This window comes from Ochotona curzoniae, unplaced genomic scaffold (genome assembly GCF_017591425.1).
Source record: "Ochotona curzoniae isolate NIBS_2020 unplaced genomic scaffold, NIBS_Ocur_1.0 contig_2404, whole genome shotgun sequence".
Taxonomy (NCBI): Eukaryota; Metazoa; Chordata; class Mammalia; order Lagomorpha; family Ochotonidae; genus Ochotona; species Ochotona curzoniae.
This window is the reverse complement of record NW_024465451.1, coordinates 12,050,187-12,078,175: the sequence shown is the minus strand read 5'-3', so window position 1 is coordinate 12,078,175 and position 27,989 is coordinate 12,050,187. Positions and strand designations below refer to the sequence as shown.

The 27,989-nt window shown below is 54.6% G+C and overlaps 1 protein-coding gene across 2 annotated transcripts; it reads left to right on the top strand.

Moving 5' to 3' along the window:
• The first annotated feature begins 27 nt into the window (after positions 1-27).
• SLC2A1 (solute carrier family 2 member 1) lies at positions 28-27,989 on the top strand. Of its 2 annotated transcripts, none has more exons than XM_040974325.1 (10): positions 28-234; positions 12,491-12,586; positions 22,755-22,915; positions 23,055-23,295; positions 23,676-23,838; positions 23,932-24,119; positions 24,343-24,447; positions 24,855-24,956; positions 26,443-26,646; positions 26,893-27,989. In XM_040974325.1, exons 1-10 carry the CDS (start codon positions 217-219, stop codon positions 27,091-27,093), a joined length of 1,479 nt encoding a protein of 492 aa, XP_040830259.1. In that variant the 5' UTR covers positions 28-216; the 3' UTR covers positions 27,094-27,989. The 2 variants fall into 2 exon arrangements, with proteins under 2 accessions (XP_040830259.1, XP_040830260.1); XM_040974326.1 differs by lacking the exon at positions 28-234 and adding an exon at positions 3,203-3,211.

Genomic DNA, 27,989 nt, shown 5'->3' with positions numbered 1-27,989 from the left:
CAGGAGGCAGGAGGCAGGAGGCGGGAGGCTAAGAGCAAGCACCGGCGGGCGTGCCAGATCCAGGCTGCGGGTCCCGGAGCGAGCGCACCAGGGAGCCGGAGGCCGAGTGACTGAAGTCGGAGTCAGCCGCAGTCCGAGTCCCGGAGCAGGAGAGCGCCACCCGCCCATCGCCGCCCGCGCACCCGGCACCGCCAGAGCCACCAGCGCAGCGCGGCCATGGAGCCCAGCAGCAAGGTGAGCGGCGCGCCGCGGGCCTCCCCGCCCGGAACAAAGGCGCCCATCCTCGTCCTGCCCGGCGCGACCCCGGCCTCTCCGACCGCGCGGCCTCTCCGTGCGCCCCCTCCGAGCCAGCTCAGCGCGGCGGGTCGGGAGCGGGGCACGCGGGGCGCGGCGGCTCCGGAGGTGGCGGGCCGGAGGGTGCCGCGCGCGCCCTTGGCGCCCGCTCTCCGTTGCCTGGCTTCCTTCCGGGGGCGCCGCGCCGTCCACGCGGCCCGGAGGGGGCCGGGGACACAGGGCCCCGGGCCCGGCACGTCGCGCACGACCTCGGCGGCGGCGGCGGGCCCCTGCGCCGGCTCCTCCCGGGGCGAGGGAGGGCGACCGAGCGGCGGCGCCCATTGGCTGAGGCGGCCGAGCCCCCAGCCCGGCCCAGGCGGCGCGGTGGAGGCGGGTCCCGCCCGCGCTCGGCCGGCCGGGGTCCGCGGCTCCCCTTTACCCTGGCCCGGGGCTTTGACCGTGCCTTGCGCCAGCCTCCCCAAGGGGCCGTGGCGAGAGACCCTCTTCAGGCCCCGCTCGGAACTTTGCGAGAGTCGTTCGGACCCTGAAAATTTTTCGCCCAGTCCCGGGGAAGCGTTCTGAGAAGAAGCGAGCACGCCGGGCTTCCCCGGGCTGGGGGCCGGGTTCGGGGTTGGGGCTGAGCAGGCTTCCTGAGCTGCGGCTGATTGGGCCGAGCGCTCGCCAGGAAGCTGGGGGATGAGCGACTCTCCTCTGAACCCACAGAGGCGCCTCTCGGGGGCCGACTGTCGACGCCGCTCGATCTGTTTCCCCTTTGTGAACTGGCTTGTCCTGTCCGGGGTCTGTAACTTTTCTCCAGAGTCGTTCCTTTGCTCCAAGCGTTTTTGGAGCCTCTCCTGGCACGTAGGACATGGTCGCCTTTCCCCCCCACTTCTTCCGCTTCGTCTAGAACATTCTCAGGTCACTTTTTTGTTTTGAAAATGTTCTTATACCTACTTGGATTTCACCTGTCCGGCTGGGAAGACAGTAGTGGTGCCCTCCCTTCCTTGCTTTCTTTCTGGGACACAAGGGTAGCTTTAAACTCAACTGCCTGCTCACTCCATGAGCCTTGGAGCTGTCCACGGGGACCGAGGTCGCCAGGCTGAACCCTTGGGGGTCGGGGGGTGGGAGACAGGCCTCCCCGTCCCTCTGAAGTCGGGAGCACCTGGCTCCATTCTCCGCAAGCCTAGGGCTGCAGGTGAGGCCGGACCTGGAGGAGTTCCCCCTGGACAGGCACAGGCTGTGGCAAGGAGGGCAAGAACTAGATAGAGGGGAACGCCAAGAGCTGGAGCGGCCAGGGCTGAAGCTGTGCCGTCCCAGGCAGGGCTGGGCAGACCACACCACTTCTCGGGGTCTGTGGTTTCTCTTCCTCAAGAAAAACAACGGTCTGTTGAGTGTGGACACGCCAGGCATGGGTGTTTATGTGTTGAGTGAAAAAATAGATGGAAGCAATGGAGACCGAGGGGTGGAGGAGAAAAATCGGCAGCCGCTTATGGTTTCCCGGGCTCCTGGCTGAAAGAACCGTTTCCATCCAGGTCACTGTTGGTGTAGCCCCGCTGGCTCCTCATCTGCCCAGAGCTCCGAGGAGGCAAGTGCCGTCCCTGAAATCACACTGCCGGTATTCGGCTATGCTGGATTGGAACCCCAGCTACCTAGACTGGGCTTTCATTTCTGTTCCCACTGACCCATTTCCCACCAGCATTTCTTGCATCTTGGGGGATAGAGGGCGGAAAAAGTTGGGTCAACCTCCAGGGCAGTCCCCGTGCCAGCTGGTTCTCAATTCCTCACAGTGCTGGGCGATTCTGTACTGTGTGGGCCAGACTTGCCGCGGTCCGCCCCGTCGGTAAATAACCTCCGGAGCACCGCCTTCCTTGAGGTTTATCTGTATTTAGAACTTAAATCCTGATGTCTGCTGATTTCACGTGTCGTTCTATTCTTAGATCATATGCCCCCAGAGGGTTTCAGAAGATGAATTTGAGGTAGAAGTTGCAGTGAGTTTGCCTCTGTGCCCCTAAGTCTTTGTGGGGCGTTTTGAATTCAGCCTGGAGCGAAGGCCAGGCCTTTGGACACTTGCTGGTTTCGTCACCAAGAGCAGGATGACGAGCTGCCTGCTATCAGGGGAGCCTGAATGGCTCGTCCAGTGTGTCTGGCCCCCAAACTTCGGTTCTGCTGTTTCTCTTCATCCCCTGGGAACTGGAACTCCACTGAGCGGCACACGCTCTGTGCTCCTTGCACACAGAGCAGGCACGAAAGAAGGCACAGGTGGCATGGCCTCTCCCAGCCAGTTCGTCCACCATCCCCAGGCTGCCTCGTGCCCTCCTCTGGGCAAGCGGCTACTCCTGAGCAGTCTCAGTGCTGCAGTCAGGAGAAAGCAGAGATCTGTCGGGCCCCTCCGCCCCTCAGTGGTTACCTGGGGCCTCGCTGATGTGGTTTTTGAACCTCAGCCTTGCTCAGCTCCTCGTTCAGAGGATGGTATCATATTCTATCATTAGAATATCTGCAAGAATTCGGATAATTGTGTCTTTCTGAACCCGTGGATGCTCCAGGAATGTCCTGGAGCTTCCTAGGACCTATACCTGGGTTTTGGCCTCTGTTGAAAGTCGGGCCTTCTGGCCATGGGAGCTTTCAGGAGCTAGGAGGCCCAGGCACCTGTAAGTATTGTAATCAGTCAATCATTAAAGCTTCCTTCAGCCAGTTCTTCCCAGCAGCAGTGTGTGCCAGGCCCCAAGCCCCCAGGACTACCCTGCTCTACCTTAGGTTTCCCCCCTCCCTGCCTGAATTTGGGTCCTTTCAAAGAGATGTTTTTGTGGCTATTAGCTCCTGAGATCCACATGGCAACCCCACAGTCTAATCAAAAGTGACTTTGCCAAGGTCATACACTGAGTCGGCCACCCCAAACCACGCTGCCATCCAGAATGACGCAGAAGAGCCAGGAAATCGGGCCCGGAAGGCATCTTTGGTCACAGCCTAGCCCTCCCATTTAACACATGGGGAAACCGAGGCCAGAGAAGACACTTGGACAAAAAATTTGAGCCACTCTGCGGCATTTAAATAAATTAAAGTAAAAGGCTTTCTTTGTCCTCTGCCACCTCAAAGGGCAGGAATCCCCAGAGTGTAAAACTTCCCAAGCTGTGGATGCAGCGGGAGTTTTACAAGTTGGATTAGACATTACTTGACAACTGAAACCCTTCCATGAGTGTAAATGAAACAGTCGCAGTTCCCACAAAGTGTGCAACACTTTGACCTTGGAGGAGCGGCAGCTGTGGTTACCTTTTCTGTAATGTGTCTGCCCCACGTCGAGGTGGTGAGACTGGCCCCATGCCCACCATCAGCTTAGTGCCTACTTTAGGTGGAAAGGCCCCTTTGTGTGGTCAGCTGGGGGCGGACAGACAATGTACACATCCCAAGATGATCCCTGCCCACTGCTGAGCCGCCCAGGGCTCCAGCCCTGCTTGCTCCGGGAGCTGGGTCAGCCCCAAATCCGCCATAAGCAGCTTGTGACTTCAGAGAGCTCATCTCTGCCCCATGCCTTCTGGTCACGGGGCACCATCAGGACCCAGGCCTCTGTCCCAGCACCAAGGGTGTGGGCATCTCTTCCCTTATCCCCCAGGCTGGCCAGCTTCAGGAGGCCTGGAACAAAGGGGAAAGTGTGCATCATTGGCCTGGGGCCTGACACCAGCCCCTCCCCCACCTCCCTCCTGGCCACAGAGGTGACAAAGCCACTCAGTCTGGTAGCTGGCCTCCCCAGGAGGGCAGAGGCCAGGGAGGCTCCTGGCTGGACTCATGAGCTCGGAGAGGCTATGTCCAGGTCAACAGGCCCAGCCCTGGCCACCAAAACAAACCTCCAATTGTTACTTCCCTCTGAAGGAGGGAGGGGTGGAGTGCAGCCTGAGGCTCTGTCCTCAAGCCACTGGGACTGGTGATGGCTGATGCATAAACATGGGGGTTTTTGAGTGGGCCTTGAACCCAGGCAGAAAGAAGTCAAAGCTGCCCCTTACCTGGCTTCACTGGCTTTTGCCGCTTCGGGGCCTGGGTGCTCCCAAAGGGGGGAGAGCTCTTAGGGGAGCCCCAGGTGATGAGGCCTTTGCTAACGGCCCTCCCACCCCCTCACTGGATGGAACATCTACCCCATGGTCTATCCCAGAGTTTGAGTTCTCCATGAGCTACTGTTTGGGAGTGAGGAATAAAGGACCGCTTCTAGAACGGCTCTGGCCTCTGAGCTGGGCCAGCCTTGCACTTTTACCATCTGGATCCCCTGGGAGCTGGGGAGTGCTCATAGCCCAACAGGAGCCCTGGCGAGGCAAGACAGGGCCCTGCAAGGCGCTGTAAGGCCTTCTGCTTGCAGGAAGGGATGGGCCCTCTTGGGATCCCAGCTTGAGGGAAAAGAGACCAGCTTCTGCTCCAGGCTGGGTGCCTTGCAGCTCCCCCTGGTGTGTGGTAACTTGGAAGCTGGAGATAACCTCTCTCTCACCCTTTCTTGTGGCATGGCCAGGAATAGCACTGACCTTGGAATCGTCAACGTAAACACCAGTGTCCCAGTGGGCATGGCTGCATCATCGCCATTCACGGCCTGGTGGTGACCATCCTTGAGTGGTGGCATTGATCTCTGCAGGAGTTTCCTCTTGCTGGTTCTGATCGGAGCACTGACCAAAGCGTCCAGGCAGCGGGCTTTGAGGGACCCGATGCACCAGGCACTGCCTAGTAGCTCCGCCTACTTGTGGGCGTGGTCCTGGTCCTCATCTTCTCAGCAGAGTAGCGCCTCCCTCAGCTCACCAGACACAAACACAACACCCTGACACGAGCAGGGATAGCTGCCCCCTTAGTAACTAACTTCAGAAATGCACAGTGGGCCCATTGCTGGGACCCATCAGCTGTTGATCTGGTCCTTCTGCCCGTGAGGCCCCCCGCCACTGCCATGAGGCTGTCCCCGCCTAACCAGAGAATGGTCTGTTTTCGAAGATGTTGATTTGTTCTTGTCTGTGGAACTCCTCCCTACCCTCTTCCCAATATAGGTGACTCTCTAGAAAGTTTATAGAAACTGCATATTATGGAAAACCTGCATACATTTTTAAAAAATGCTCCCATCAAGTTAAACTTTGAACACTATTGTCCATGAACTTTGTAGAGAATTTGCCAATGAAATCTTCACATGGAGCGATGTGTGATGTATTCCCACTTCTTGGGGGGAGGACAAACCTGGCATTAGAGCTATGTCCGGTAGAGCTCTTAGATGAGACTGGACAAAAAAACTTTTTGTTTGTTTGTTTATAAATATAGAAGTAATGGAGCCAACTCTCAAGAAACTTTACAAGTGAAAACAGCATTTTCTCCTAGGTGTAACGGAGTGGCACTGGCCTTCCCAGACCTCATTTTATACATCTGTTGATGCATTCCTGTCAATGACAGGTTCGTGCGACTGGATCACACTTTCTACATAGTTCTGTGTAGCCCTTGGGGGTAGCCATGTGCAGTGTTTCTCTCTGTGCACGCTGGCGAGCGCATTGTCCAAGCCCAGGACTTCTGGCGTTCTTTCCAACAGCTACGTACTATTCCACTGTGATTAAAAAACAGTACCTCTGTCACTTCCTTTCTTCATGCCACTTGGCACCTGATGATATTCCAAGAATTTATTTTCTGCTTTAGTCCTCAACTGAAATATCAAGTTTCCTAGGCAGGGCTTAGATTTAATGTATCCCCCAGTCTCCATTAATCAGGATAGAATTAGAAACATACATTCAGGCGTAGTCTTTCCTTAGCAGTATAATTTAGTCTTTGAAAAAAAAAAATCTTGCAGAGAATCGCAGGTTTAGAAAAGAGGTTTCTTTTTTTCTTTTCTGAGGAGAGAGAGACATAAAGAAAAATGACCACCTGTTGATTTACTCCCCCAAAGTCCCTCAACATGGAGCAGGGAGCTCCATCTAAGTTTCGCATAGGGGTTGCAGGAACACAGTCACTGAGCCATCACTGACACAGGAGTCCGGAGCTCAACAAAGCCAGACATTTTGGGCAGAGACGCGGGTGTTTTAACATCTTGGCCAAACATCAGTTTCTGAGAAATGACCCATAACTGGAGGTGGAATTTCAACTTATTTGCTAAGAGTACCAGTGCATATATGCCATCTCACCACTAGATACACATGGCCTCCAGGATGTCAGCTCATCCAGTCTGCAGCTCCTGCCCAAGGGTCCAGGCACACAGCCTAGAGGGCCAGTCATTTACCTTTAGCATCCCGTAGGATGTGCAGGTCTTTGATTACTTAGGGTAAGTAGACTTGGTTTCTTCCTGGAAGATTTTGTGCAGTTCATCCATTGGGTTCAGGGTACCTGGGGATTGAAGCGGCTGTTGACAAACTTTTTGTAAAGGGTTAAAGAGTAGTAAATATTATCAACTCCCAGGCCGTCTGGTCTCTGCCTGTCCCAACCACTCATGGCAGCAAAAAAGCAGCCTTAAACATGACCTAAAGAAACATGTATGGCTGTGTTCTGATAAAACCTGGTCACTGAGATTTGAGTTCAGTGTTAGTTTTCATGTACCACAAAGTATCAGTCATCTGCTCCCCCTGCCACTTAAAAATATATAAAGTCTGTTGTGAGCTGACAGCTACATTTTGGCCCATGGACCAGAATTTGTCAACCTGAACTTAGAGAATAAAATCCAACCAAGTGGCCAAAGAATTTCTGAGCTTGTAACTAGACTATCTGGGTTCAGAACAGGCAAGTAGGCAAAGCTCGGAGAGCTGCTGGAACAGAATCTGACCTACATAGAAAGCACCAGGTAGAAACCTTGTTTCCTTCAGGGGACTGGTACCCGGAAGCAAGGGGGAGGGCACGAACAGGAAGGGTAGAGAATTTGGCATCAGAGACACACACACACCCCTCCCCAACTTGAAACTTCAGGGAAGCCAAGGGCCCTCTGGCTATGAGCCTTTTCCTCTGAGAGCTTGCTCATCTGTGAGCCAGACATCTCCCCCAAAGCTGGTCTACAGTGGTTAAATTAGAATGTGAAAGCAGCCCCTGGCACAGTGCCCACCTCCTACATCCAGTGCTGCTGTTGATAACTACGCCAGCCGTCTCCTCTGGGCTCCACTTTAAAATCTGGTGAGCGTCTGCAGCCTCCTGGGGCCTGTGGGGTATCGGTCATGCAGAAATCCAGACAAGGGCTCAGAGGAAATGGCTTGGAGAGGGATCAGCCAGCGCCTGAGGTCACTGCTGCCTGTGGGCCAGCACACCTCTTTCTGAAAAGACCTGACTGGATGGAAGAGGTTGGGGTAAAACACCAGCCCAGGAACCCAGAGAACACAGCAGGCCAGGCTTCTATTGGCTGAGTGTCCTTGGATCTCTGACTCCTGCCCATCAAGTGACCATGCGAGAGCAATCTGTAATCCTTTGGGCTTGTTTTCTAAATCCAAAACTTTGTTCAAGTATTAGAAAAGAAGCATATAGGAAGTAAGTGAAAGGACAGCTTTCAAGAATCAAATGGATGCCAACTGCTCCATTCCCCTGAAGCGATTAGAGGGGCCTCCACTCCTGTGCACCTTAGGAGTCCCAAGGGAAGCCGTGGGAGGAAGACAAAGACAAGAGGGAGTGACATCTGGGTGCTGCCGGCTTGGGACACTCCTCCTCCCAGGAACACCCTGCCTCTGAGTGGCAGTGGTTACACACCCTTCCTCTGCCAATATTGACTGAGGGCCCGCTGCAGGTCGAGCTCATGGCTGCAGCCTGCCGAGGAAGGGCACAGCAGGCAATGGTCAAAAGGCCATAGAGTTTGGCTGCTTGTGCAGTGTGGCCAGGGCCATCCAGCATCCCAGTGTGTGGAGGAGAGGGCCCCTTCAGGGGCTTCCTGGCACAGAGAGAGCTCCTCCTGGACTTTAGGACATGCAGCATTGAGGGCAAAGTGTGGGGACCTCGAGCCCCCAGCACTTGCTAGGCTGGGCTTTGTGACTCTCCTAGGACAGTCAGGATTTGAACTGGCCCCCCTGACTTCATGGGCTTGGGGTGGAGGGTCTGGGGGCTGCAGCTGGCCTGTTTCCACTTCTCAGAGCTCATGTGCCAACCCACATGAAGAACAGCTGGGTTAGGGTAGAATGACAGAGGCACACATAGAAAAGTCACATGGAGAAGTGTTGCTTTCTGTTTCATAATTAATCTATGCTGTCCCTGCTGTAAGTACTCTAATTTCCTGAATACCCATGGCAGGGGGAAGATTTGGGCTCCATTCTTTATTTCAAAAGTTTTATTTACTTATTTGAAAGAAACAGCGTGAGAAAGATCTTCCACCCATCTGCTGGTTTGTGCCCCTCGTGGCTGCCGTGACGTCATGACCAGGGTTGAGCCTGGAGCTTCATCCCAGTCTCCCACGTGAGTGGCAGGGGCCAAGCATGTGGTACATCGTATGCTACTTTTTCCAGGCCATTAGCAGGAAGTTGGTTGGGAAGCACAGCAGCCAGGACACAAATGCATGACCAAATGGGATGCAGACATCACCAGCCCCCCCAGGTTCCATCCTTAAGGAGTTGCCAGTGAGAATGGCAGGAGAGCAGTAATTAAGCTGGAGGCTGTCTAGAAGAGCCGAGAGTATTTCTGAAGGCAGCCACATTCCCAGGGAGTGGTGATAGGTTGCCACAGGGGATGGGACATCAGGGAGGGTCCCAGAATCTGGGTTCCCACTGGCTTCTCTCTCCTAAGGTTTCCAGCTTAGGTTCCTACCACTTCTCTAACCCATCAAATGAATGGACTTCATCAATGCCCGTCTCAGTCTCAGCTGCAGGCTGGTAGAAGTAAGTGTTACTGTTCCTGCCTTCCGGCTTCCTGCCCTTCCGTGCTTCTATTCGGGCAACATTTGTTCTATTCAGCCTGTGGTGGGCACTGATTAGGAGTTGTACAGAGGCAGAACTGCTGCAGAGTCCCCCTGTACATGGAGCAGCAAGTCGCACAGAGCATCTGCTTCCTAACTGGCCCTGCCTGTCCATCCCCCTGCTGCACATGCTGTTCTGTCTGCCTGGAATGTGGCTTCGCTGCTGCTTTTCCACTCGGCCGATTCCCTACGTACCTTACGCAGCCCAACCCCAATGCACCTCCTAGGAACTCATCTCTGTCCCCAGGAAAAACTAGAAATCTCCTATTGAAGCCAAGACCATGCTAGCATCTTCATCTGCCTCCCACTGACCCTCAGGGACTGAAGGCTCCTTGCTTGTCATGGGGACTGGGGCCCCAGCTCCAGCATGGGGCCAGCAACTGGGTTTACTAACTACCACAGTGAGCCCTGCCTGGGTGGATGTAGCCGCCGTAACTCAGGCCTCCAGGGGCAGGTTTCCTAAAGTGAAGTTTGACCTTGACAAGCCAATGGCAAATGTCCTACACAGGAGTTTGTCCTTGGCTCCCAGCAGCCCCCACTGTGAGAGGCTGTGGTTGAACAGCCACTCAGTGGGGCCTGAAGGATGATGTCAGGGACCCTGAGACCCTGGAAGATGTGAGCAGGCTTAGGTAAAGCAGCGCCTGCACTGTTGGCACTCATCCTGCAGTCACTACTATGCATCCTTCTCTTGCTCATGGCTCCACTGACCTGTGTTTGACCAGCTCTGTGGGTCACTGGCCCATGCTCTTCTTCCTCACTTAATATTTTTTACTGGGATTGCTTTTTTAGAGTAGTAGAAGTTGTAGGACTTGTAAATATATATATATATATATTTTAAATTTATTTATTTTTTGTTGGAAAGTCAAATATACAGAGAGGAGAGAAAGAAAGGAAGATCTTCCATCCAATGATTCACTCCAGGTGGCCACAGTGACCAGAGCTGAGCCAGTCTGATCCAAAGCCAGAAGCTTTTTCCAGGTCTTCCACACATGGGTACAGGATCTCAAGGCTTTGGGCCATCCTCGACTGCTTTCCCAGGCCACGAGCAGGGAGCTGGATGGGAAGCAGGGTTGCCAGGATTAAAACTGGCATCCATATGGAATCTTGGCACATGCAAGGCTAGGACTTTAGCCACTAGGCTACCGCGCTGGGTGCATAAAAATATTTTGAATGATTTATTAACATTATCTAGAATCCAAGACAGGTGCAAAAAGAACACATGATGATGCCTTTCTTTCATATTTCCTCAGCCATTCTAGTTCCTTCAAAGGCAGCATTCACTTTCTTGCTCATCTCTCTCTCTTTTTTTTTAACTTATTTGAAATATGGAGTTTAATAGGGAAAGAGAGAGATCTTTCATCCACTGGTTTATTCCCCAAATGGCTGCAGTGGCTAGCACTGGGCCAGGCTGAATCTGAAAGCCCAGAACTCCACCAGGGTGTTTCGGATGGATGCCAGGGCCCAAGCACATGGGCCATCTTGTGCTGTCTTTGCTGGTACATTAGCAGGGAGCTGGATTGCAAGTGGGAACAAGTGCTCAGCCAGGATGGATGTAACTGCCCACCAGTTGATTTTGATGTTTTCGCACAAAGGGTAACATGCAACGCACACAGCCCTGAAGCTTATACTATACCGTTTAGGGAATATCCCAAATCAGAACCTAAGGAGCTTTATTCTTAGGATTCCATTTTATAGTCGTGCTATACCTTGTAAAATCAAAGGGTTGCATTGCTGGTTTTCTGTGTACTCCAATGTGGTACTGGAAAAATTTATCTTGTGTACCCTAAGCATTATTTCCTGGATAACTCTGAGCTAACACGTGTGGCTCACCAGGCAGTGTGGGCTGAAGGCGAGGTACAGGGTGCACTGTCCACAGCGGCACACACAGCTTTCACTTGTTAAGGTCTCCTCCCACTGCCCGCTGCCTTACTGTACCCTCTTGAACCCCTGATGGCCTCCTGATGACTTAGGTCTGACCTGGTGTTCATTGGGGGCCCACAGCAGAACCTGTACTGACTCAGAACTCAGAACTGACAGATCCCAAACTGATGTCTCCCAGGAGAGTTGAGACGAAGGAGGCTTTTAAGGTCCAGAGGTTAGACAAGGGTGGGCAACTGGACTGGCCAATAGGCCTTGACATAGTGGGCTCTGAGCTGTGTGTCGAGGTCAGCCAACCCGAAGTCCCTTGGCTCTCTAGCCGGTGTGAGAGCCTTAGTTTTCGCAATGGTTGCCTGGTGGCTTCTGGAGGAGCAGTGACCCTACTGGGAAGCTGTCTGGTGAATGGCCACGCCCCACGCTATCGGTGGCCATCTCCAAGTCAGGGCCGCTTGTAGGTTCTGTGTGAGAACCAGGGGACACAGCCAGGCTGTGGCAAGCTGAGGCAATCCTCCATGAATGTGACTCAGGCTGAACCTCCTACTCACCCTTCCCGCTGTGCTGCCCATCCTGAATGCCAGCCCTGCCTTGGGCCAGCCTCCCCCAGTTCTGAGCTCCCATAGCCTGCCTGATGTCACATTTCTTGGCTTCCTCCTTTGAAAGACCGGAAGACAGCAAGGCGGGCACCTCACTGACCTTTACCTGTGTGTAAGCAGAGGCCTTTCACCTGCTGGTTCCGACTCTTCCTGCTGCCTTTGCACCCTCCAGGCTTCCAGGGACCTTCCCTCCTGCCTCAGCCCCTTAGAAACACATTGGTCCAACATGCTTACTCGCCTTGTGTCGTGTACTTTTCCAAAGCACATTCCTGGCTGGTATGTCATCTGTGGCCAGACAACACTGGGAAACTTGTGCTTTGGGGAACATTTGCCATGAACGGTGCTAGGTAGGGAGTCCAGAACTTTGAGCTCCCTCCTGGGGTTGGCTACTGGCCTGGCAGTAAGCTGGAGTTCCAAAGACTTGGTTGCCCATGCTGTGAATGATGGGAAGAGTGGGGCTGGGCCACATCTGGGAAAGCAACTGGAGGGGAGGTCATTGTTGACACTCACTGAAGGTGGACAGAATCAGAAGCTTCCAGGTACTTTATACCCAACTGCGTTGCCTAGGAGGGTGGCTCCCTGGCACCCCATCTAAATGAGACTCCAGAAATGCCGAAGCCTCTCTTTCCTTTGACCAAGACCTGACTACAAAAATAAGACCCTCATTGCTCCCTTCTCCTCAGGAAGAGCCCCTGGCAGACTGATATCTAGAAGGCAGCAGGGCTGGTTTGGCCACCTAAGGTCAGGAAATGGTCAAGTTTCCTGGGAGAAGGATGGGTGTGGTGCCAGGAGTCAGGCAAGATAGCTGGACGTGGGAACCTGCCAGTCCAAGCCCTGCCCTGCAGTAACCTGGGCCCAGACACGCCTGTAACCATGTGGTTTTTTTTCTCTGCAGAAGGTGACAGGCCGTCTCATGCTGGCCGTGGGAGGGGCAGTACTCGGCTCCCTGCAATTTGGCTACAACACTGGAGTCATCAACGCCCCCCAGAAGGTGAGTGCTGGGGCCCACTTGGCTTACTGACACCTGTTGGCTACACACAGCACGCACTCTGCCCCCTGTGCAGCGCCACCCTCGGCTCCACGTCTGTCTCCACAGTCAATTTTCTGTTCCCTGAACGAATCAGAGATTCTTTGCTCTGGCTTCCAGTCTCTTGGGGTTGCAGTATTCTAGAATCTCAGCCTGCAGAATCTGGGGTTCTTTGTAGGTGAAGGTCTGCAACCTTCCACCCTTTGTGAGTGCTGATAATAAAGACAGACCCACTACAGAGATGCTCCTTCTATGTGGCAGCCCCAGGCCCTGCAGGCTTTTCCTGGTGGCCCTGTGCAGCCCTCTAAGCTTGGCAGGAGGGAAGAGACCTACCCACCACCACCCAGCCTGCATAGAGAAAGCTGGTGTCGGCCCTCCCCTGCAGGTGGTCCTGGAGCTCGTTTGCCTCCCCCTCCCCTGACCATACCTGACTCACTCCCTTGTAAGGCATCGACTTTTAGGTTGGAACTGCCTCCCTCTCCCTGGAGGCCCTGTGCCAGGCAAAGCAGAAAAAACGTCTCGCCCTAGGGAACTGCAGTGGCTGGAGGTCTGTGCTGACTTCCTTCTTCCTACAGTGCATCTCAGATCTGTTCTCACTTGTTCACTGGAATGTCAGGACTTGAAGGGACCTTGGTGATCACCTGTAGCCCAGCCTACATGCCTTAGGAGAGAGGAGGAAGTGGGGACAAGGTGGGGAGGTTAAAGGGAGGAAAGAAGACTGAATTGATTCGTTTCTCTGTATCAGGTATTTTGCATACATTTTGGGGGTTGGGTGGTGATTTCCATTTTATAGAAGGTTCAGGGTGACATAGCCAGGAAATGTTGAGCCAGAAGCAAATTATGTTGTTACCGTAACTTCAGGCTGTCTTCCTAACACTCCCTGGTTGGTTTAAATACCCACATCTTCCCAGGGAGATGGGACTGCACTGCTGGCAGGACCATGTTCACTAGCCAGCTGGCTGGGGCTGTCTGCAAGTGAGTATGACCAGCTTCTTGGTGATTAGTGGTCCTTTTGGGGGAATAGGGCAGTGCCTGGAGAGTGGGCTGGGCTCCCTCCAAATGGGTGGAGATTGGCTGTAGGAGCCATTCCTGATGCTGAGGAGCAGGTTGCCAGGAAGCCTGGGGCTGCTGAGTCATGCCCAGCTGCAGTAGCACTGATGAACTTTTCCAGGCTCGCCAGAAAGGCAACCGTGGGCTCAGGCTTGGAACAGCCCCAAGCTTTTTGGCTAAGTGCTCCAGCCCTTGCCGAGGTGTGTGCTTTGGAGCTGTCCCCCCGGGAATCCTTGCCCAAGGGATGTCCACAAGACAAGGGAGGAGGCAGCCAAGGTTGCACACCGGCGGCTCCTGCACACCCCTGGATGAGCATCCATCCTCATTCTAATTGTACCAACATGGAAATAAATGACTGCATGATGTCTTGAGGGTGATCACAAAGTGAGTGGGTGACTGAAGGAGCCGTCAGGGCAGGGAGAAAGAACTCTTCAGCAGAACAGCACTGGCAGGTGCAAGGGTTAGAGTCAAATAGGCAGAAGAGGGGAAGTCCAGCATTCAGGAAAGAGTGAGTGTAACGTGTCCCTGGGGTGAAGGCAAGGAGATGGGGGATGGGCCGTGGGTGTGCCTGTGACATAAATGCACACAAGGGCTGGGCCACAAAAGGCCATGTGGCAAGGCTTCACTTGTAAACAGTCATTCACCAGCACCTACTCCAAACCTGAGAGCAGGGACTTGTGAGAGCCACAGGGACCTGCTAAAGTGGACCCAGGTGATCAGATCTGCCTTTCAGGAAAACAATTCAGGAGTTTGAGAACATGAGGCTGGAGCCAGGGGAAGCAGTGAGCCACCTGCTGTTGCATCGGTGATGGGGAAACCGGCACTTGCTGGGAGGAATGAGCAGGATTCTGTCATTGGTTACGTGCAAGGACAAGGGAAGGGTATAAAATGGCCTGGAAGATGTGGGGTGTGGAGAAGGAGCAGGCATGAGAGCTGATGGGTGCGTGTGGCGTGTGCAGGAACCGTGGCTCAGTAGCACACAGCTGAGGATAGGTGGGAGGCACCTGCCTGGTTTGTCCAGCTCACACAGAAGAGGTGTGGGAAGCTGGTCACTGGTATCCAAGCAAGGGTGGAGGAAGACCTTGTTAGATTGTGCAGAATAGAAGGAACCACAAGGAGAAGGCCCCAGAAAACACCCCTGTTGGTAGGAGGAGGGGCCCCTAGGGTATAAGAGGAGACAAGAAGCCCAGGACAAAAGGAGAGTGAGCTCACCGAGGGCTGGAGTATCTGGTGAGTTCATTGCTGTGGTGTTAACAGGCATGCTGGCAGGTGAACAGCATGGAGTGCTGTCAGATGCCCTGGAGTTGAACTGGACTGGCCACTTAACATTGCTGAATGCCAAAAGAGCCAGTGGCATCCTTGTGACTGCAAAAGCTGGTGGGTGGAGCGGCCTAGCTGTGAGGAACAGAAGAACGAGAGGCAAATGGAAGAGTGGAGGCGGCCCTTCCCAGAGAGGGAAGAAAGGAGGCCGAAGCCAGCTGGTCACATGGCCAGGCTTTTTGTTGTTTTTTAATTGAGGATGTCGACTTAAGCCATAAGCCATCAGTGGCAGAGAGAGTAAAAATGAGGAGGTACAGGTAAGTTTTTTTTTGTTTTGTGATTTATTTACTTTTATTGAAAAGTCAGATTTACAGAAAGAAGGCAAAACAGAGAAAGATCTTCCATCCACTGGTTCACTCCCCAAGTGGCCACAACAGCCAGAACTGAGCCGTTCCAGAGCCAGGAGTCAGAGCCAGGAGCCAGGATTCCGAGGCCTTGGGCCGACTTCTACTGCTTTCCCAGGCCACAAGCAGAAAGCTAGAAGGGAAGAAGAGCAGCTGGGATATGAACCAGTGCCCATGTGGGATCCCAGTGCATGCAAGGTGAGGACTTTAGCCACTTAGGCTACCATGCTGGGCCCATATGGGTAAGTGTTAAGAAATTTCTTAATTCTAGAATCAGGTTCTCCAATCTTGAGGTCCTCCCATCTAATCAAAAATTGGTGAAAGATCAGCACTCCCGGGGACAGTGGATAGAGCAGCTGGCCAGGTGTCCAAGAGGACTGGACAAGGGCCCAGGTGAAGCTCCTGTCCGAGAGTCACCCCCAAAACTGGCTCTGGGGACCAGAGCTTGGGGCACATGTAGAACTAGCCGTGTTCCAGGCCACAAGCTTGTGTTCTCAGTCCGTTTACTTTTCTATTTTACAAACAAGCCTGGCCAGAGGTTTTCTAGCCAGAAGCCAATCAGAATCGTAAGCTTCACATGCGAGGCAAGGCTAGAAGGATCCAAGGGCAAGAAACGAAAGTGTGGCTCGGAGCCAAGGTGTAGTAAAAGGCAGAGTGGCCACCGTGCCTGGGTAAGCCCTGAAGGTGTGGTCGCAGGGTGTTTACGCGCACACTTGGTTCCATCATTCAGCACAACTTCCTGAGTGTCCCTCTGTGCCAAATCCTGTCCTCGGTAGTGGAGCATGATGCCACCCTCGGCCAGCTGCCTCCTGCACTATCTGAGCCAGGCTCTGTCCCTGTCCTCCAAGGCCCACCTACCCCTCCAGGGAGAGAGCTAGAGATAGGCATCGCTTGGTATCCACAGGGGGAGAAGCTCCAGGGCCCCCGACACCCACAGACACTGGAATCTGGGATGTTCAAGTCCCTTGCAGAGAGCAGTGCAGTATTTGCAGCAAGCCTCTGCACATCTTCCCGTAGACTGCTTCGTCTCCAGTTAACTCAGTGCCTTAAGAGACAATGTAAATGCATCCTAAGAGTTGCTGTGCTGAGGGAAAGTCTGTACTGCCAGTCCAGGTATCCTTACCCCCCTCTTCTCTTCAAGAGAGATTTCCATCCAATGGTTCACTCCCTGAATGACCACAGAGCTGGGGGCAGTCCGAAGCCAGGAACTAGGAGTTTCTTCCAGATCTCCCAAGTGAGTGGCAGGGTCCAAAACAGTTGGGCCATCGTCCACTGCTTTCCCATGCCATGCAGGGAGCTGAATCTGAAGTGGAGTGGTTGAGACTCAAATAAGCACCCAATACAGGCCATGACTTTACCTGTTACTCCTCAGCACTGGCCCCTCTATTTTTTTAAGCTTTATTTATTTATTTGAAAGTTAAAGTTAGAGGAAAAGACGGGGAGGGGGGGAGGTGGAGAGAGACAGAGAGAGATTGATCGTCTGTACCATAGTTATCTTGCCAAATGGCCGCAACAGCTGGGACTGGACCATGCTGACGCCAGGATCTCCTTCCAAGTCTCCCACATGGGTAGCAGGAACCAAGGTACTTGGGCCATCTTCCACTATTTTCCTATGTGCATGCTGTATCGGAAGCACAGAGCAGCCAGAACTCCCATACGGGATGCTGACCTTGCAAGAAGCAGGTGCTGGAACACGACACAATGTCCCTTCCCTACCCATAGCTGCTGGGACCAAGGAGCTTACACCATCCAGCTGGGGCTTCTGCTGCAGATCAGGCTCCCGTCTGTACAAGAGACAGCATGGGCTTGCCCGGTTCTCCCAAAGCTGCTTCTCCCCACCAATGGTGAAGATGCCAATTGTGTTGCTAATTACCAGAAACTTGTTCTCTGCCATAAAACAGGCCCCAAAGGGCTTCCTCCTGGAAGTGGTTAATTAATCTTAATATTATCTTAACTGTTTACAAAGCACTGGCCTATAAATGCCTTCCTACAGGCAGGTGGGGTAAAATTATCTCCCCACTACTCCCCACCCCCTCTGGTTTTATAGATGAGGAAACTGAGGTTGAGGCTGGATGAGGTCACTGGGCAAGTGAGAGGCTGAGCTGGAGGTGGACTCAGGGTTCATGGCGGCTGTGTGCCCCACCCCTGTCCTGCACTGTGACTGCTGGTGCCCTCCCTACTGGGTGTTCCCCTTGCCCAGGGTGGGGAGGTCGGCAGCAGCTGCCGTGGCGAGCCCAGCCACAGTGGGGACGAGTGAATGAGTGTGAGGCATCCTGACCACCCCACGGGGCCCATCCAAGCGCCACCCCTCCTCTTCCCTCCCCAAGTGGCTCAGTTGCCAATCCGGATGACTAAAGGCCATTGAGAAACTCTGAGGTCTTGGCCAAGGGACAGTGGCAGGCTTGTCTGAGAAGGCAGAGTTGGGGCTGGGAGGGGCCTGGTGGCTGTCAGCTCCACCTTGCTCCTCGCTGGAGTGAAAGTCTGCTTGGTGAGCTGACTTTGAGTAGAACAGCCTGTCTTCTGGGCTGCATGCAAGACACACCTCCCCACCCCTCCCACTTTGTCTCCAGGTAGCTCCTCCCAATTGTCCTGAGAATCCTGGGTTCCACTTCCCCTTTGCCCTGTCCCGCTACCACAAACCGTAGTAATTCAGTTCCTTGTAACCCTGTTCTTGTAATCCCTGGTTTGTAAGAAACTGCAGCTCACAGAGGCGCTAAGCTACAAAGACCAGGCTGCACAGCTAGAAGGTGGCAGGGCTGGGAGTCCAAAGAAAATGGGTACCGATGCATTCTCTCATCTACCACTGCTGCCACCCTCCTCCCCACCCCATGCTCTGACTGGGGACCTGAGTCAAGCCCAGTCTTGTACAGACGTCTCAACAGTTTCCCACACACAATTGCATAATCTCTTACACCACCACACCTTGCCACAAACCACCTCTTCTCACAAGTCCCTCAATCGGATGCACACACAGTCCACTGGTGATCACCCTCCTCGTCCTCTGTACCAGCAACAGTCAAGTGACTGAGCTGGATTCTTCTGAAGACAGTGACAGCCACATAGGACAGGCAGCGGAAGCAGCTGAGATGGGTGAGGGACAAGAAAGTTGCCCTGACAGCCACCTGGGGACCATTGATATTTTTGCTGGCTAGCCGGTGCCTTGGTGTGGTGGGCTGTCTGATGCATCACAGGGTTCAGCAACCATCCCTGGCTGCTGCCCTCCCAGGTGCCATGAGCCAGTGTGACAACCAGAAAGTGTCTCTGGACCTGGGCCAATGTCTTCCTGCAGAGGAGAACAAGGGCACCCATTTTAGACCTGGCTGGCTTTTGGCGGGAGTCCCAGCGTGTCTTCTGAAACATGATGGAGCTTGAGCGGAGCTCAGTGATGTGGGTTCCCTGGTCAGGTGCAGGGGTCACTGTCTGCCAAGGGAAGGGCACAGCACGTGAGTGTCCAGGTGTGGGCAGAGCAGCCACCTCATCGGGGGCTGCCACCATGATGGGGAGGCTGCTGTGTCTACACAGAGGTGGTCTCTGTTCTGGCTCTACCCTGGGACTCTTCTCCCAGCCTCAGAGGGACCTCCAGGGACCCAGTGCCGGCAGTTATCTGTCCAGCCCCACCTAGGCATCTGGCTGTGGACACCAACAACTGACCCTCTGGGTGTCTGAGTTGCTATGGAGATAGGAGCTCTGCATGGTGGGTGGAGCAGGCAGGGAGGCCAGCCCAACTGGGAAGGAAGGCTGAGAGGAGGTCAAGGTCAGGCTGAAGGACTGAGCTGGACAAGCTAACCTTTTCTCCAACTGCAGCTGAAAGTTTGGTTGCCTGTTTAATCCATTCTTCCCCACAGTACCACCTAGGAGAGAGGAAGTTGGTCAAGGGAGGAAATGCAGGCTACCCGGGTTGGGGGGAGTCCACAGGGAAGGAAGGTAAGGCCAAGTCTGAAACAGGACCCCTTCTCTGAGCTGAGCATGCTCCTCCAAACAGGGAGCTCGCTACCTGGAACTGGGCACCCTAGAACTGCACTGTTCTTCCTCCCCCTGAGCTGAAGCCAGGCCTTGGGCTCTGCCCTCTGTATCTGCATGGCCCCTCCACCGGGCAGCTCGGCCAGCGCCAAGCTGAACCTCCCTGAGCAGGCTCTCTCCTCCTTGCCCTCTGTAGACCTTAGGTGGTAACTGGGCCTCTTCTTGGCAGCAGACACAGGAACCCCGTCACAAGGGCCTCTCTGAGAATAGTGGCTGCCACTGCGCCTTTTGAAAGACAGAAATGGCCATCTTCCTTCTCCTAGATGGGGCCCCGCTGAATCCCGGAGCCAGGAACTCTATCTCAGGTCTCCTCTCTGGGTGGCAGGGGTCCAGGCACAAGAGCCATCAGGATGCACATTGACAGCAAGCTGGAATCTGGAGGGGAGCCGGGGCATGAACCTAGGCACTCTCCAATGGCACGCCAGCACCCCCAAGCACTGTCTTGACCACCAGGCTAAAACACTTGCTCGCAGAGGCAGAGGCTTCCGTCTTGGAGAGAACAGCAGTGAAGGCAGAAACCAGCCATTTGTGCACCAAGCAGTGTGCTTGCCACCTGCCCCTTTTACAGACCCAGCCTGCACTCCGAGAGGAAGTGAGGACTTCCTCTCTGTGGGTAGGCACCATGAGGTAGGGGCAACAGGGGGCTTTCCGCAACATACCTGGGCACCTGTAGGCCTCCCAGCTGCCCAGGTGAGGAACAGTTATTCATTGGAAACCATCCATCCCCAGACATTTCAGCTGCCAGAGTGTATGCTCCCTGCCAGCCCCAACAGCATCCCCCTCTTTTGTCTCTAGGCTCACTGTGGGGCTTGGACAGAGAGCTCTGATAGTCCCTCAGCTCTAGGCAGGCCAATGCCAAGACAGCACCTACCATCTCCACCCCTGAAAATAACTGACCAGTACTTCCCTTCCTTCCCCGGCACACACCCACTCACACACAGACCCCTCCACAGGGTGCAAAGGGGATAGATGGGCTGGGAAGTGGTGGCGGCTGTGGGGCTGTGCCATGCTGACGAGTGAGTCATGGGAAATGGATCTGGCTTTGGATGGGGAGGATACTGAGCAGAAGCCAGGCGAAACCTAGGCCAAGTGCTGCATGCATGGAGAAGCAGCACAGCCCAGGGGGGCTGAATCGATCAGAGCTGGTGATGGCTGCCTGCAGGGGCAGTGCCAGAACCCAGGGTATTGCCCAGGCTTGTGATGGCACATGGATAGTGTTCAGAATAGGCACGTGCCTGGCCTTGCCTCACATGTGAGCCAGGACCGACCAAGGAGGGAATCCGGAGCCTTTGGAACCTGGTCTGTTGGGTCTTGTTAGGGCTGTGGCCCTAAACTTTGGGCCCTCTCTAATGGTGTTTCCCAAGGCAAGAGACTCAGCTGGTGGTGGGGCTCTGATAAGACCTCCTTTATATGTAGTCAGCTATTCAGCTGCTGGATATTTCGGGGAGTGAGCTGTAGACCCAGCCGCCAAAGCAGAAACCTGCAGGTTGTGGAAGCCCTTCTAGCACTTACTTGCATTCAAATCAGAAGTCCCATCAGCTGGCTTCTTGGCAGACTGAGCTGTCAGAATGATATGGAAGAAGACCCCGAGAACCCTAGGATGTAGAAACCAAAAGCACCATGAAGCAGCTTCTCCCCTGTCCCTATGGGGAGCCCCATGATGGCTGAGGGCAGTGCGGCCTTCCCAGGGGACTAGCATCCTCTATCTCCAGGACGGCTTGTTCCCTCCATGCAGGGCCTGATAGAGGGGACCTGGCCGTTCCCAGCCAGTCGCCTGGAGTTGGTGTTGTGCCTTGAAGAACACAGGCACTTTGTGTTTTGCTTCAGTGAAAATCACCCTTCTCTTTCCCCCAGCACGAACGGAGCCTTTCTAGAGAGAATCTAAAGAGCGATTCCTCCATTTCCTCCTAGTCTCTTGGCTCTGTGGCCCTCCCAGCAGCAGTGACAGCCCTCACAGAGGCTTGCCCAGTGGGGAGGAGGCGAGTGGAGCCAAGGGGTGGCCACAGAGTTGAGGGTGGAAGGTGGTGGTGGTGGTGGGGAGCAATGTGGGAGAGAGGCCTTGATTTCGAGTTGTGAGGTGAGGTCTTAGCTGGACATGGTCAGTGGTCTGCACTGTCTTGGGGTTGTTCCCAGCACATGCTGGGATGAGGCTTTAGAACCAGATGAGTCCACTTCCCTAATTCCCTGCAGCGCTGTCCCTCCTGTAAAGATAACTTGCCTTTAGTCACACTGGAAATAAGGAGCAGAGCTGGGATCTAATTCACGGTGTCTGAATTCACAGGTTCCTAATAAGCCCCACCCTGTCTGGCTTCCCTGTCAGGTGTCCTCAGACTTGGGGCAGACCATGGCAGCATTCCTGGGAGTATGGACTTTGTTATTCCCGCCCGCAAGTGTGGCTGCCCCCCAACCTCTTCTGTCAGACTCCAGGGAGGAAGGAGAGCAGTGGGGGATGAGGGGGCTGCACACTGCTGTGTGTGAATTTGTGATAAGAGTCTGGGGAGGGGCTGTGGGTGGATTGGGTTGGCCTGGTATCAGGTATGAGCTGCAAGGGACCCAGCGGGGGCGGGAGAGTGGAGGAGGAAGGCATGTAGGCATGTGACTGGCTGAGGTCAGGTACATTCAGATGAAATGAGTATGTGTTGAGGAGATGTGTATGCGGGCAGCTGCTGCTAGGTGACTGGGCCTAGGACCAGCTAGCTACCTGTCTGCTGGGCAAGGCTAGCCAGTCCCATGGTACCGCGATTGTGTCTGTGTCGCCCGAAATATAGCAAGTCTGCTCAGAAGCAGTACTGCCTGCCTGCCACATAGCTGGCTTCCGTCCAGGCCCTCCCTAGGGTGGGGGCAGGGCTGGCAAGCATGTACCAGGACAGGTGGCTCCAGTTCCTGGAACTGCTTCCTTGTCCAGTGTTTCCCTATATCTTTCTCAGCTGGGTACCTGGGAGAGGGAGGAAGCCACAGTGCTTCCAGGTAGCCCTCCCAGGCTAGCCAGGGGAGAGCTGGGGCCAGGGGACAGCAGACAGTACTGAGACTCCAGGGCTTGGCTGAAGAGTCCTGGCATGAGCCTGACCCATCAGGCCCTGGGTGCAATGCCCTCACCCGCACTCACTTCCTTCAGAGCCCAGGGAATGGCAGAACCTGTCTGTCCAGCTGTGTTTCCTCCCCAGCAAGGGGTTGGCAACAGAAGGCTTGGTGGCAGGAACTGGGGCCTTAGGGCACAGGGAGGAGGAAGGAAAGGAGGCCAGTGACAAGGATCGTGGTGTCTCTGTGCTTCTGTCCACTCCCTATTGTTTCTGGGGAAAGCAAGGCCTGCCCAGAAAGAAGCAGCTGGCTCAAGAACACCCCCGAGGGAGGGGTGCATGGTCCAGCACTTGCTCACCCCGGCTGCTTCGCCCCTGTAGGTGATTGAGGAATTCTACAACCAGACATGGATCCACCGCTACGGGGAGCGCATCTTGCCCACCACGCTCACCACGCTCTGGTCCCTCTCAGTGGCCATCTTCTCTGTTGGTGGGATGATTGGCTCCTTCTCTGTGGGCCTCTTCGTTAACCGCTTTGGCCGGTGAGCAGGAGGGCCCTGCCCCTGCCAGGGGGTGTCCTGCAAGGGAGTGGGAGGTGGAGGAGGGCCTCCCATTGTGCCCCACCTACTGTAGGGTGTGACCTATGCCCCAGCATCTGCCTGACCTGTAACCCCACCACAGGCGGAACTCCATGCTGATGATGAACCTGCTGGCCTTTGTGTCCGCTGTGCTCATGGGCTTCTCAAAGCTGGCCAAGTCCTTCGAGATGCTTATCCTGGGTCGCTTCATCATTGGTGTGTACTGTGGCCTGACCACCGGCTTTGTGCCCATGTATGTTGGGGAGGTGTCGCCCACCGCCCTGCGTGGAGCCCTAGGTACCCTGCACCAGCTGGGCATCGTCGTCGGCATCCTCATTGCCCAGGTAAGCTACAGTGTCTGGGTGTAACAGAAAAGAGCTTTGCCCACGAGTCCTCCCTCCAGCCCTCTTCATCTCTCGGAAGGACAGGGATGCCCTGTCCCAGGGGGACATCCTTGGCAGGAGAGCAAGGTGTCCCACCCTCTCAACTCTGGGACCCCCAGCACAGGGGACCCCACGGATCTTTCAGCATGCTGAGCTCTCTCACTCCTACAGGCCCACATGCTTTCTGGCTCTCCCCTCTCGTCCTTGAAATGTCCCTGTGGCTGCAGAGCAGCCCCCAATATCCAGCCAGCTAGTCCTCCCAGTGGTCAGGCCTCCTGTTCTGCAGCAGGGAGGGGCTCCATGGTGAGTGGGGCACTGATAGCCTCCCCTGCTTCCCCCAGGTGTTTGGCCTTGACTCCATCATGGGCAACGAGGATCTGTGGCCCCTGCTGCTGAGCATCATCTTCGTCCCAGCCCTGCTGCAGTGCATCCTGCTGCCCCTGTGCCCCGAGAGCCCCCGCTTCCTGCTCATCAACCGAAACGAGGAGAACCGGGCCAAGAGTGGTATGGGCAGGGCTTGCCCTTTTCCCCAGTGGCCCCCATCCCAGCCATGTTTGCCTTCCCATCTTGAGCCATGTCCCCTTTCCTCCACCGTAGTGCTGAAGAAGCTGCGTGGGAATGCTGACGTGACCCGAGACCTGCAAGAGATGAAGGAGGAGAGCCGACAGATGATGCGGGAGAAGAAGGTCACCATCTTGGAGCTGTTCCGCTCGCCTGCCTACCGCCAGCCCATCCTCATCGCTGTGGTGCTGCAGCTGTCCCAGCAGCTGTCCGGCATCAATGCTGTGAGTACCATCCCCCGCCCTTTCTAGACAAACCCATGATCGAGTGGGGGCTGCCACTAAATCCCAGACAAGGCAACAAACTGGCCTCTGCCAGGAGACGCCTGTCAAGGAGGAGGCATCGGTCCTCTTCGTTCCTCTCACCCAGTCCCACACAGGCTGGCACACTGGTAGGGGCAGGGCCCCAGCGCCCAGCTGAACCTCATGCCTTTGCTGACCCTGACAGGTTTTCTACTATTCCACGAGCATCTTCGAGAAGGCAGGGGTGCAGCAGCCTGTGTATGCCACCATCGGCTCTGGCATCGTCAACACTGCCTTCACTGTTGTGTCGGTGAGTCTTGGCTTACCCTTGGTCAGCTGGCAGGGTGCAACTCAAGGCCTCATGACAGAAGGGCAGCGTTTGCTGAGAGTCAGGCATGTGTCACCTGCTCTGTAACCCATATCTCCTTTCACCAACAACAACTTGTCAAGTTCATTACTCATCTTGCCTGGCTGACATGGAGGTTCCCAACATCACAGCCAAGGGACACTATCTTGAGTCTCCAGGGCCACCTGTTCCACTCCCTTCCATCCCCTTCTGTCAGGAACTGCCCCTCTCCTCCTGTCTGGCCTCCAGGCATAGCTCCAGGGAGGAGGTGGGACTGTCTTCCACACCAGTGCTGTTGGTGCAGTCTTCCGAGTGGGGGAGTTCCCAGGGGGGTCAGGCAGGGGTGGCACTGACACTGTCCCTGCCCACAGCTGTTTGTGGTGGAGCGAGCTGGCCGGCGGACCCTGCACCTCATTGGCCTGGCGGGCATGGCGGGCTGTGCCGTGCTCATGACCATCGCACTGGCTCTGCTGGTAAGTGACCCCACTGTGAGAGGTGACCCAGAAGGTAGAAGAAGATAGTGGCAAGTTTGCCTGTCTTAGCCCTGGCCTGGCAGGCCACATGGGTGTTGTCTTGTCCCTGATCCTTGGGTCTGACCTCCGGCTTTTGAGGCTGTCTCTATCCAACCCATTTGCCTTTTGTCTTAAATTTGCTCCTCTCTAGTAGGTGGGTAGTTTCTCAACACAACACCCCTGGCCACAAACAAACCCCAGGCTGTTGTCTCCCTAGGGTAGTTCCACGTCCAGTGTTAGAGTGATCTACAGCCTCCACTCCTCCAGAGCATCAGCACAGAGGTGCAGAGCCACCTGTCCCAACAGCTGTACACCTCAGGTGTAGTTCAGCTATTACAGGTTGGGCATCCCTTGCTGGAGATGCTTGGGACCCATGGACTTCAGATTTTTTTTTTACTTTTAGGCTATGTTCCTGTACATAGTAAGAAATCTTAGGCCCCAAGTCTAAATGTGAAATTCATTTATGTTTCCTATACATCTTATACATCTATCCTGAAGGTAATTTTCAGTTTGAATTTTCTTGCTTGAGGTACAGACAGCCTCCCTTTGCTGTTTGACCTCCCAATGGCAACAGTGGCCAGGACTGGGCCCCAGCTGGAGTTGGGAGCCAGAAACACAATCCAGGTCTTCTTGTGCATGACCACTCCCTCCCTGGGTCTGCATTAGCTGCCATACTAGACATCCACCATTGAAGATAATTTCGTTTGGTATTTTTAGCATGCTTGAGTTTGATTGCAACCCATCATGTAAGGCCAAGTGTAGAATTTTCTACTTGTAGCAGTGGCTTGTCAGCACTCAGAAATTTGGGATTCTGGATTTTCAGATCAGGGATGTCCAGCCTGTATTTCCCTTCTTCATAACCTAACTCCCAGTGAGGTTAGTAATGTGTCAGATAAGGGCTGAAGCCAGGAATCAACTTCAGCCTGTGACTGTGGACATTGTGAATAACCTTCCCTCAGCACCCACACACAGGAATACTCACTTGTCCATCCTTTGGGCAAGGAAAGCATTGCTCTCATTTTATATCTAAACCCAAGCTTGGAAAGTCTGGTAGTTGTTGAGGTCAGGGATGAGTGCGGTGAGTGAAGAGCACTAGATGTGAGGCTGAATCACACCAAAGTCCCTTCCCTAACATCCCTGCCATGGCTTCCTCTTGGAGGACTGTGTGCAGAACCACCTGGGGAAGTCTTGTGCCTACTCCCTGCCAGCCCCCTCCCTGTGTTCTCCATTCTCCTGCTAAAGCCAGGGTGCCACAGGGGCCTCCTTGTAGCAACCCATGCATGCACACTCTACTACCAGTCCCAGAGGGTGAACTCTGGCTGGAAGCCACACACTTCAGGGTAAGAAAACAGACTTGGGGAAGCCAGGGCCGCCCAAGGCTCTTGGCCTGCTGTTGCTATATCCTGATGCCTAATGCCTGGTGCTCCTCTCCCTTCCCCCTCAACAGGAGCAGCTTCCCTGGATGTCCTATCTGAGCATCGTGGCCATCTTCGGCTTTGTGGCCTTCTTTGAAGTGGGCCCTGGCCCCATCCCATGGTTCATCGTGGCTGAACTCTTCAGCCAGGGTCCTCGCCCAGCTGCTGTTGCTGTTGCTGGCTTCTCCAACTGGACCTCAAATTTCATTGTGGGCATGTGCTTCCAGTATGTGGAGGTGAGGACCCCATCTCCTGCCTGTGTGCACCACTGCACAGTGCTGGGGACTCCCCGTCCTGGCATTCCATTAGGAATAACCCAGGCCCTGGTTCCCTGACTATGTCCTGTCCTTTTTTGCTCTGATGGGTGCCAGACACAGTCCCCTGTAATCAACAGAACATCCCTGGGTGGCAGGTGGGTGTCCCCATTCCTACAGCCGGGCGGTGGGATCATACCATGACGACACGTGTCTGTCTCTTTCCAGCAACTGTGCGGTCCCTATGTGTTCATCATCTTCACCGTGCTCCTGGTTCTGTTCTTCATCTTTACCTACTTCAAAGTCCCCGAGACTAAAGGCCGGACCTTCGACGAGATTGCTTCCGGCTTCCGACAGGGGGGAGCTAGCCAGAGCGACAAGACACCTGAGGAGCTCTTCCACCCTCTGGGGGCTGATTCCCAGGTGTGAGGCGCCCCACGCCGCCAGCCCGGCCTGTTCCCCACAGCCCCCAGGATCTCCCTGGAGCACAGGCAGCTGGGTGAGACTTCCAGATGGACAGATCTCAACCAAGCCAGGCCGGGCCTTCTTTTCTTAGCAGCAATGTCCGCAAGAACATTCAGGACTTTCCATGGCACCAGGATTTTAACAAAACCAAGACTGTTGCTCCAATCTATTCAGATGGGCAACAGGTTTTATAAGTTTTTTATTACTGATTTTGTTATTATTTTTTTATCAGCCAGAGTCTCCTGTCCCCACACCCCAGGCTGAATGGCTCAGTGCCTGAGTGTGGGGACCAAGCCCTGTCCAGACACTTGCCTTCTCCACCAAGCTAATCTGTAGGGCTGGACTTCTGACCCAGGACACACTAATCGAACTCCGAACTTCAAGGCTTCAACCCCAGGAGGTGGCTGTGGCCACCCACTTCTGCAAGCCTGGCTCTCCCTTCCGGGGGGGGAGGGGTAGTCAGGCTCCGATAGAATTCACCCACCTCCCTCCCCTTCTCTTCCTACTCAAACCACTCAGATTAATCTTTCCTTGCCTGAGACCAGTTGGGAGCACTGGAGAGCAGGGAGGAGAAGGGGACGAGCCAGGCTGGGCTGCCAGGTTCTAGCCTCCATTGCACTGAGGGCCAGATGATCACCGAGAGAGGAGAGCCCTGCAAGGCGGAAACTCACCAGGCAAGAAGACACGGACACTCCTGCCCTGCTGTGAATAGATGCAAGATATTTATATATTTTTTTGGTTGTCAATATTAAATACAGACACTAAGTTATAGTTATATCTGGACAAACCAACTTGTAAATACACCAACACACTCCTTCTGTAACTTACCTAAACAGATATAAATGGCTGGTTTTTAGAAA